This window comes from Struthio camelus, chromosome 12 (genome assembly GCF_040807025.1).
Source record: "Struthio camelus isolate bStrCam1 chromosome 12, bStrCam1.hap1, whole genome shotgun sequence".
Taxonomy (NCBI): Eukaryota; Metazoa; Chordata; class Aves; order Struthioniformes; family Struthionidae; genus Struthio; species Struthio camelus.
The window spans coordinates 17,002,171-17,013,461 of NC_090953.1; the positions used below are offsets into that span (position 1 = coordinate 17,002,171).

The window sequence follows — 11,291 nt, forward strand, 5'->3', positions numbered from 1 at the left end:
GCTGAGGCGGCAGCAGCGGCTGCTGGCGGACCGGTGAGCGGGGCGGCCGAGGGGAGGCGGGCGCCGGCCCCGCCGCGGTTGGGCGGGCCGAGGGTGTCTCTGAGGCCGGCAGCGTTTGGCATCTGTTCAGGCCTCGGAGGCGCTGACGCCCGAGGGTGAAACTCGCCCTTGCAGCGCGGAGCCGGCAGCATCCGCTCCTTTAACGAGGCAGTTGTACGCGCCTGTCTGTGCGGTTCAAACCGGGTTGTTTATACCTTCGGTTGTAACTTATTTATTTTCTTCTTAGGAAATTCATTGGTAGACTTCCGGACAAGGGTAAGAAGATCTCTGATTTTGTTGAAAAGCTGACGCTTGCCATCGCGCATGAGGAAGAATCGGCAAGGACAGCGGAGCTGCTCTCGGCTGTCAGGCTGGAGCTCCAGGCGAAGCGGCAGGAGGCTCACAACAGCGAGCCGCAGACTGCCCTAAAGGAGCACGTACCCTGCCGTGAAGATTCCTCAGGCTTTAATGACAATTCTAGTATTAAAGAAGTCGCTAAGATTGCTTCCCAAAGACAGGAGGCAGAATATAGTGAGCAGAATGCCACGAACACAGCTGTTGATAATCAGAGGACTCGGAGGGAAAATGATGAAATAAAGACTGCTATAAAAGATCAGAATCTTTCTTGTGAAGTTAGCTCCAAGTCAGCCGCGAGCAGTCATCTGAAAAGTGATCAGCAGATATCTCAGATTGATTCTCAGGATTATACAGAAAGTACAGGTGCTCTGGATAACAGTAAAGACATGCTGGTTGATGCCTTTCAAAAAGTTACAATTGTAGATGGAGATAATAATGAAAGTGTATTGGAGAAAGAGCAAAACGTGGCTAAATATAAGGGCAAAATCTTTGGCAGCGTGCATACCAAGACACCACATTATATTGAAGTTCTAGAGTCTAGAGCCAAGAACCCAATCATAAAGAAAAACAAATTTAAAACAAATGTGTAAGTATTACAGAACAGATTTTTTTGTGAAATAATTAATTCGTATCACACTGTAAGTTATACAGCATAAGCATGGCAGGCTTATTTTCTTGTGACAATTACAGAGATTTAAAGTCATGTGACATGCTCTGTTAATATATTGGCTCTTTGGCATTTATTACAGAATCTAAATATTGAGCAGTGGTCTAATTCCACCCATGTGAAAAAAATGTAAGTTTTCATAGAATTTGTAGCTCAGGCTAAGAAAGCTATTAAACGATTGGCAAAAATTTCTTGTGGATTACGTAGAGCCTTCATAGCAGGTGGCCTTTGCTTTTCATCCACCACTACAGAAATTACAATTCACGTTGCACTGATAGCAGTAACAGTTTATACTTTCCTTGATTCTCAAGACATTGCTGTTTCTTGTATGCTAATTAATTGGCATACTTTTCACTATCAGGAGTAACTTGAAGTGTTGTTTCTCTTCACAGAAACTATATGTGACTAAATGAGAAGAAGATTCATCTTTTTAGCTTTTCAAGTAATGTTTATTGTCCATTTGTATATGATGTCATAACATTTGACATGCTCTTTAAACTTTTCAACTCTTACATGTCGAAAGTAACAGGTTTCAGAACGGAAGTTATTCAACTTTATATTGCAAACTTGATTCACAGTTTTTTATGTTTTATCATTTACAGATTATCAGGAGAGGTAAGTGGATCATCACATGGTTCCTCATCCAGTCAGTCACCTGGGGGATTTGGCTCACCCATTACTACTGAAGAAAGACGACTTAGAGATAAGAAACATTTGAATGACATCACAGCAGCTCGGCTACCGCCACTTCATCATGCCCCTGCTAAGTTACTATCTATAGAGGAATCCATAGCAATTCAGATACAGCAAAAAGAAGCTTACGAGGTACGTGTTTAAGGCTTGGTCTGAAAAATAGTTATATAATTGGGACCGCTCCTAAGAAAAGAAAGCATAAAGGCATCTCTTGATGCTGGTGAGTTTAATGATGAAATTGAGATTTCCAGGCCTTGTGAGGAAAGATGTTTTTTCTTGTGTTTGATTTTTTTAATGATATGTTTAAATGATGAATTAATCCCTTCTGAAACTGCTTTTCGTGCATTAAACAAAATCTGTCGTTATTCTTTGTGTGCAGTTACGCTAAGTCCATTGCAGTCTCTGCACCTCTGACTAGAAATTCAAATGTGTTTCTTGCCTATTAGCTTTTAAAGAGTTTGCAGCCCTTGCTAAATGAAGGCATAATAGTGTTTGTTATTCCTGAAACATGCAGGTGGCTATTTAGTTTATTCTGTGCCTGAAATATCTTGAGTTCTGAAGTTCTTTAAAGTTAAGGAAATTTCATGCTGAATCCCACTATAATGCATTTTGGTGTGGACTTCCCAGGTGATACTGAGATAGTGTTTAAACTAGACACTCCTGTAAAACTGTTTATTGCTGCCTATCATTTTTCAAGGGCTTGCTAGTTTAGTCTTCTGGGCACTTGAGGGAAGGTAATCCATTTGGAAAATGGAAACAGACTGTTTGCTGAGTGACAGGCATTGCTCTTGCCTGCATAGTTACTGTGCAAGGCTGCTCTCCTGTGTGGACTGATTCTGTTCCGTTAGAGCTGACATTAGTATATCACAGAGGAGGCCTGCCACATGGGGAATTTCAGCTCACATTAAAAGGTCTTCCAATATTAATAGCACAGTTAGGTATTAAACTTAAAGAAATTTCAGTTTTTTTCAATAGTTATTAGAAGTTTAACTTAAAACCACTCTAAAGTTACTAATATTATTACTATGACACGTTTTTCCTTTAGAAGATTTTTGTGATCACCAGAGTAAAAATGACAAATGAATGCTTTTCCTAACTTGATTGATTTTTTTCTTAATAGGAAATGCAAGCCAAACTTGCAGCACAGAAGCTTGCAGAAAGATTGAATATAAAAATGATCAGGTTTGAACCAGAAGGAGAGGCCTCAATGCAATACAGAGAAGTGAGAGATGAAGATTATCTTTCAGGAGAGGACTGAATTCAAGAACGGATGCCTGAAGATGAGCCACATAACTGATCTTTTATGCAGCACTCCTTAAAACCTCAAACCTGAATAACGACAATTCTTGACCTAATTTCTTAAAACTATAACATTACAGCTATGGGAAGAGTTCAGCATAAACCTTATGAAGATAAGAATATAAACTTTAGTGTTATTTGGAGTCTCTTTTCAGAGCACTTGGGGTGGTTAACCCTTGTGAAAAGCCTAATAGTTAGTTTTCAGCTTTGGCAGAGGGAGATTCTTAATACCTTTTGCACCCTATGATGAATCATCTACAAGAGAAGGCTTCATCTAGGAAAAAATGTCCTTACAAAGGGCATCAACACACACATCCGTAAAGTAAGCTAAGGTGCCTGTGAGCTGCTCCATGGAAACTTCACGTATGAAAGCTCTTGTCTTGTATGAATGTGAAGTGGTACTTCTACTGAAGAATAATCTATTTAGGATTATCTGGCTTTTACCATGTGGGGAAAATGTATGCATGGACAGCTATGATAACAGCCTAACTTATCACATATTTAAGTTACCTTCTTACGACATGAGAGCTTGTTTTTGGGCCCATACTCTAAAATAACACTTTCTGCCCTTGTGCTGTAAATAGGTAAGAATTTCAAGTCACTTTGTAACTCAAATTCTGTTTGGAATTTAAGGGACTCTGCTGTTTCATTCTTGGTGATTATTGCAAAGCACATCAAGAAGTCAGACGAATCTGAAGACTTTAATATTTTTATTAAAGGCCTTGATGTTTTTTCATATTTTTGTACACTGGTTTCAAACTTTGGAATACTATTTTTTCATAGCCTGATAATGTAAATTAATTGAGATCCATCCTATGGTTTTCTTGGAGAAAGTAAGTCCTGTATATTTTGAAAGTTTTGCTGTTCCTTGAGGATAAAATTCTTCCCAACAATAACATTTTCTGCTTTTTATTACAAATTTTGAAAGATGAGGAACACAATTGAAAAATATTTCACAATGATATTCCAGTGTTGACTAGGATTTGAATCCAGATTATGTATTCCAACCCTATTATGAGTTTGTATTAGTCTTAAAAAACAAACCTCGGAGATTGCTTATATAGGCTGGCAAAACCTGATTTCTGAGAAGCTGCGGCAGCGTGTGCAAGGCCCTCCCTGGACGAGTACATCTTCCTGCAGGAATGGTCTCTCTGGAAACCAAGGGTGTTTCAAATGAGAGTCATTCAAAAAGCTGCACAGTATCATTCAGAAATGTGGGAGGAGAGTCTTTCTGCCATTTTTGAGTGTATAAAGCAGCTAATATCATCACCAGCACTCTGCTAGCAGACAGTTCTCTTTCCCAAATGCTCCATGAACTCTCCCATGCAGTCCCTGTGGTACAATCCCTATCCTGGCAATGCAGTTTGTGTGGCATTTTTAGACAAGGCCATCTGTTACTCATCTGTGATGCCTGTCTCCTGTACCCTTTCCCTCTCACTGATTTCTTGTTCTCATTAACCGTTGCCTTTTTGTGAGTTGTCTGCTTTTCCCTTCCTCATAGATCTTTTTTCCCCTCTTGCAAGAGCAAATTCATGTTCTGCATCCATATACCACCCATTCCCTACCATCTCACAAATTGCTCCCTGTGTCTGCATTTAACTTCTGTCACCTCTCACGCGTCCTCCCGCCATTGCTTTTTGCAACTCCATCTAAATATCAGCTGTGCACCTGGACACCTTCTCTGTAAGTTGGTCATTTGGATGTCTTGCAGAGACATGAATGCTTTTGTGTTTTTTGCTGCAGCTGCCCTCCTTCTGAGGCTTCCCTTTCTCATTTTCCTATCTTGGTTTGAGACCTGCTGGTGTTTACTGCTTCCAGCCTTATATCTTCCTCCTTCCCACTTTCTTCTATTTTGGGGTGTGTGTGTGTGTTCCTGCTCCATCCTCTAAACTTCTCACCATCAATTGTCTTTGCCAGTATTGATATTTGGAAATTTTCAGTCATTCACGTTCATCCCTCGGTGTCCATGTTGATGACCTGTCTGATCCCTCAGTTGCATGTATTTCTCTCCTCTGTCTCTTCCTTCAGCGCGTGGCTCTGGTTCCACAGGCCAGAGGAGCACTCTTCTATCCTGTGGACCTCTTGAATCACAGCTGTCTACACTACTACCCATTAGTCCAGCTGAGCCTTTCTTTCAGTTTTCCCGTTCGTTCAGCCTGTTGTACTAATTAAGGTCAGCAGGGCCTGAGAAACATGTTGGCTTTGTCTTTGCTGTTGCATGAAGCACAAGTTGTTACCACCTCTAGGCTTGTTTGCTTCTCTCCACCTTGTCGCTGTACTGACTGTGCTGCCAGATCTTTTTAAGTTAATGTGTGTGGATTTTCCGTGCAGGCTTTCTTGTGCTTAAGGAATTTACACAAAGGTATACAGTTAAGAATTAGTTTTCCAGATTACTGAAGGCTAGCTTGACTTAGGCTGCTGCTGGCCACTGTCTCATCATGCTAACTAAAACTATGTTCTTTTTCCTTGTGCTTTCCAGGCTTATTTTTGCTTTCTAATCTTCTTGAAGCAGAGGCATTTTTCTTGATCTGTGTTTTGACAGCATTTAGCATGTTGGGACTTGGGGAAAGTGGATTCCCTGAAAGGGTGAACTTCCCCCCTTTAAAAAAAAAAAAAAAATTGTAGCAACAGGTGACGTGTATCCCATTTGTTATACCATTAGCAGCTGCTCAGCAAAGTGCTGTGGGACCCTGGTGGATGGGAGTGCTGTGTGAATGCAAACCAAAGCTTAATGTGTAAATTATAAGTTGTTGCTGAAGGAGGCGTTCATGGGGCTCCTTGGTCCCAGCTTCTGAGCATGGAAATGTTCGTATCCCTTTGAATTAAGATCTTGAAAGTGATGAGAAGGCAAAGAGACATATTAAGAGAGTCCCATGATGACGAGGATGTGCAATCCAAAGGTTTGAAATAGGTTAGAGAAAAAGAGGATGAATCCCAGAATGGTTTAGTCATACTGAAATAAGTTTCTGATCAAGTATGGCGTTGCTGTTGTGTATTTTGCAGTTCTCCAGTTCCAGAACATTTCAAAACATACCTTGAGAATTGAGGCGCTTGCTCTGCTTTATTGGAGTGGGCTATTAACTCGGTGGCAAATAAAGAATTTAAAATGTGTTTCTAAAGTAATTCCTTGTGTGAATAATGTTTTGTTTTGAGCATGTAAGGCTTGCAGTCCAATTTTGGGGAAAATCAGAAGCTTTTGCTTCAGTCTCAGCAAGGAGAACACTGCAATCAGAGTTAGGAAACAATTGCTATATAGACAAAGAAAACTTGTGGGGATATAAATGCATGAGATCTGTAAGACTGGAAGCTGGGTAGTGATGCAGGTGTGAAAGATGGCACAGAGACAGCTCTTAAATGGCATGCCACAAGTCTGGTGAGGCAGTTACCTGTGAGAGGCAGCAGCTGCAGTCTCTTGATTTGTGCATAATCTAGGACATGGTAGGAGTGCCTGATCCACAAACTGTCCAGAGGCAAAATTCCTCTTGGCTCTTGTGGAGTTTCTGTCTGCAACAGGAACCTTTAACTAATGAAAAAACATGCAGTCGGGTTTGCCAGCTTTGCTGATACACGATCTAAAGGAATCAGCAGCTTGAAAGTTATGTTAAATTTCTGGGAAATAATATTTGAAAGAACGAAAACCTAAATGCTGCTGTATTTCACTATTTTCTCAGAATATTAGAGTGACTGAAGCATAGAAAAGATGCAGAAACGTCTCCTGTTTTTCTGGAGCTAAACCTAACTGACAGATCGGTAGTTCTGTGTTAGTAGTTTTAAGTCTGATAGTTTGTGAAGTGCCTCTAAGGGCCATGCAGTCAAACCCAGCCGTGTCAGTAAACTGCAGATTCCCGCGTGGAGGCTACGGGGCCCTGCAAACTGAGCGAACTGGAGGAGCGCAGCTCTGTGCTGTGCAGTTTCTGAACCTGCCACAGGGATGCTCTCTCAGGAGCCAGTTACAGAAACAGCCAGGCACTACAGATTAGTGACTCTAAGCTTGTGTGGGGAGCCATGACAAAAGCTGGCTTTACTCAGTGGGCATCCTGTGGGCAATAACGGGGTTTCTGCACGGAGCTCGCAGACGGTTTCTATGTCACAGAAGCACCACAAGCTGGCAGCCTTTCACAGGCTTGGGAAGGAGGAAAGACCTGACTGGCCTGAGATCTGGATGCTGGTTTTCTGCAGCTCCACTGCAGTAACGCTTCCCTGGATCCAGGAGGCTGGTTGTCATCTCAGTTGTGTTGCTATGCTGTTTTTTGCTGGTGAAAGCGATCTCAGTGGGATCCTGTTCAGAACATTTTTGGCCTAACGTGAGTTGCACCTAGCGCATGATCTGCCTCAAACAAGCTAGTGCCTGTAAGGAGAGCCCTTGGGCCGGGGGAATCGCAGTGAGTTCTTGGCCTTTTGTTTCAAATAAATGGCATACAAGGGATGGGGAATGGGAGTCCCGCACTGGAAGATGCCATGCCCTACCCTAGGGACTCTGCTGTCATAAAAGGTAGCTTTTCCCAACTTTTCCAGCCTTCTTTTTCTGAGCAGTATAGGAAGGAACTATAATTTCTCCAGCGAGACTTGCAAGGACAAAGGTTTGGGGAGTGGGACTCACACGGTGTGGTCTTGTTCCAGGGAGGTGGGAACTGAACTGCGCTTCTCCTGAGTTTGCGGCTCATGCCACAGACTGCTGTTAGGGTACGATGTGTGGGGATTACCACGGAGATTTCCTGGTTTCCTAATGTTTGGGTTTAGGTTGTGAACTCCCACAACCTGGGAGGGAAGGAGAAATAGAAAAGCCAGCAGTTTGGAATCAACATTTATTTTGCTGTGGTAATTTTTTTCAGTCGGCTAATGATTGTGTTTGCTCTCGCGCTTCTGCCGCACTGTGTCACTGCTGACATTGTGGCAGGCAAACGTTAGCTGACTGCAGACCAAGCACTTTACGCTCCTGTTACTTTCCATGGGATATGAGTGCCTAACTCCCTTTGACTCCTTTGTAAATACTGTAAATTGTTATTCCATGTGCATGCAAAGCTTTACAGGGACTAAGTGCTATCTCTTGTTTCAGGCAACTGTATTGATTTTTTGGTTATTAAGATCTTACTGAATTGGTCCTTGATTTGGCGAAGCATGAGGGCACGTACTGAAGTTGAAGCTTGATTCTTCTAGGAATACTTACGTGCGTGTAAGTGCTCTGGTGACCTGGAATGTTGGTTCTGTATTTTGTTTAATCTCCATGTGCGAGTGAATACATGAATAAGAGTTGTGAACCGATTACTGAATGAAGAGATGACACAAACAAGCACAGTGAAACGTTTGTGGGAGGCAAATTGATTTTTAACTTGTCAGAATCTTTACGCTGAGTATGTGAGAAGTATGCCCTCTGGCATTAAGTATAAGAGATACTTTTTACAGGGGAAATTCATACAAATTTGTACCGCCCGACACCCTCACTGCTTTCCTTTCAGATTTGTTATTGGGGGCCATAATTGCGTCATGTGCCAATTGGCACATCTCCACTGATCTCATGAGGGAGATCACTGGGGCCACGACGCTTAATGAACATGTTCATATTTCATCCTTCTCTCCACACAGCTGGTATTAATGTACTTGTTTATTAGATCCAGGCAATGGTGTAGTGTGGCAAGCAGTTGCAGCCCAAGATGTGGCTGAATCTCTAAAGGTGAGCACGTGGTAGGAGATACTCTTTGTGAACTTCTGAATAGAAATTTGCAAAATTTCTGTCCATACTTCTGTTCTTTTGAAAAATGCATTCTCAATTGTTACTTGATGCTAGTAACATATGCTTAATTTACTCAAAGACCAGTCAGACAGTGGTGGGAGTACACCAGCTCTGGTTATCATAGCATGTGATCTCCTGCACCCATCTCTGAATTGAAGCTCTCGTCTCCACTGCCACTCCTGCTGTCACAGGGAATGCAAATTTGGAATGCAGTCTGTTCTGCAAGGAGGACAAAGTCTGTGACAAAACTCACCATTCTGCAAGAAGCTATGAGATTTTTTCCGTTGGGCACACAGAATCGCAACTGAATCTGGACGTGCAATGACACCATTTGTAGAAGACTTTGGTGAGGAAGAACGACTCCCAGGAAGGCAGAATGCTTAGCTGCCAGGGCATTATCTGATAGTTGGATACATCTTTCCCAAACTGGCAGTGCAAGATGAGAAATTACATAATCGATGAGATACAGATTTCCAAGTCATTTAGAGCATTAGCCATTCAAGTCCTCAGGTGTCTTAACTCTTAATGATTGATTGGAACTAAAATGAGTAACATTCCTCATCAAGAGAGGAATCTGGTATATTTGGCTACTAACATGAAAACATAAAGTGGTACCAGGACTATTTTCCTCAACCATCTTAGATCCCTACTTCCATTTGTATTGAATTGGCATTGATTTTCTGCTGTTGTCTTGCAAATCTTTAAAAAAAAACTTCCAGAATTTGCCTATAAATCAAATGAACAAGCTAATTTTGGGCAAGAAGTATATATAAATGAGCTGTGTTAGGCAGCTTTGCATTTGGATATAGGAAAGTTTTTTGCAGGCTGTGTGAGAAGCTTTTTCTGTTTAAGTCACTGTTATGAGTGTCCTGTGTTGTCTCCTGGTTACTATAAAAGTCTCAGTGTAATTGTGGTTTCCAGAGTTGCAGATCCATCAAATCCATTTGTAATTACGTGTGAAATTACTTTGTCGTTGGCTTTCCCCTTGCTTTCTCTTGAAGGAAAAAAAAACATGCAGATTCACAAAATCTTTGCTATATGTAATAATATTTTCTTAACTGACCCAAGTTATTTCATATCAGTTAGAAGTTCTCATTCCTTGGTTTCGCATGTATTTCTCTGAGCTGCTTTGAATTGGCATTGTACTGATTATAGTACTGTTTAAATGATAGCTGATGATAAATATTATCCTTGCACAGACATAGGGCATCATCATATGTCATGTCTGCTGACCAGTTTTTTGCCTGCACAGCAGATTTTTGTGGCTGTGAGCCAGGAATTTTAATGAAAGAAAACATCAAAGATGCAGAAGAAATGAGAATATTAGTCAAGGAAGATACACAGTGATGCTCTCTGATAACCTCTGGTAATTGACATTAGAACTATGTGGGAGCAACTTAAATAAACATCTGGACACTGAGTTTAGACATTTCCAGTGACAAAACCCAGACAGATCTTCTGGACTTGCAATAATAAATATTTCAGCGCAGTCTACATGAATCAACTTAGAATCCTGTTTTCAATTATTCTAGTTTTATAAATATATCATAGTTAATTATTCAGGGATAGGATTTCTTTTGAAGATTAAGGAATTTGATGTTTGCTTCATTCACATAAAGTTCCTTTTTTTATTTATATCAAATTTACTTCTGTTTGTACAAAAACAATAGTGCAAGCTTGCCAAGAGCCATTAAAGCAGAATGCAACTGAACTTCTTCTGGGGTGGAAGGGCCTTTTCTGGAAATCCTGGCAGTGCACTGTAATTCATTCCAGCTATGGAAACCACTTAAACTGTGCTGAAAAGAAGATTACAAATAATAGCTTTTAAAAGTTATTCTCAATAGTTTTAAAGAGTTTTTCCTTATCTTTTTTATGTTGGGGCCTGTGATACTGCTAAGAACATGGTATCCCCTTAGAGACAGTTAAGAGATGTTTAGAGGTACTGAAGTATTTAAAAGAGATAACAATAAGGCTAAAAGACTGAAACACTAGTTGCAATCCAGATGTGGTGCTGATAATACAGCTGTGACGAGGGAACGGCTAGTAAATGCGCTCTCTGTTTCTGTGCAACTTTATTTGCCTTAGCAAAGCCTCTAGTGTGGAATGTAACTGCAACATGACTTATTTCAGGAGTAATGAATCTGAGGCTGCAGAGTTAGTACACGTTAAGATGACTGTTTTCATGTATGTTCTTTTGTTTTCTTATTTTGACACGATCTGTACCTTTGTTGCCAGGGGGCCCCAACAAGCTGAGGGATTCTTGTGAGGAGGATTTAGGAGTAATCGTCAGTGCCACTTTCAGTGTAATTTATGCTTCCCCGTAGCCCAGGCTGTCAGCCTCAGCCCAAGTCCTACTGCTTCCTGCCTGGGCTGTCACTAGTAGAAGTGCTAGTGTAGACTGGCTGCCAGTGGTGCTAAACCACTGGTTGAGTTATGCTATACCAAGAGGTTAAGAAAGTTTTAGGGAACAACTGGTTTAGCCTGATCTCTGTGTCATCATGCCTT

The 11,291-nt window shown here is 41.2% G+C and overlaps 1 protein-coding gene across 1 annotated transcript in view; it reads left to right on the top strand.

The window, feature by feature from the left end:
- Positions 1-3,224, top strand: part of MYZAP (myocardial zonula adherens protein) — a 54,935-nt gene extending 51,711 nt beyond the window's left edge. Inside the window, exons 13-15 of the mRNA XM_068958269.1 lie at positions 287-982; positions 1,666-1,888; positions 2,877-3,224. Coding sequence (XP_068814370.1) covers positions 287-982; positions 1,666-1,888; positions 2,877-3,014 — 1,057 coding nt within the window. The 3' untranslated portion in view covers positions 3,015-3,224. The remainder of the gene's footprint in view (positions 1-286; positions 983-1,665; positions 1,889-2,876) is intronic.
- Positions 3,225-11,291: the final 8,067 nt, after the last annotated feature.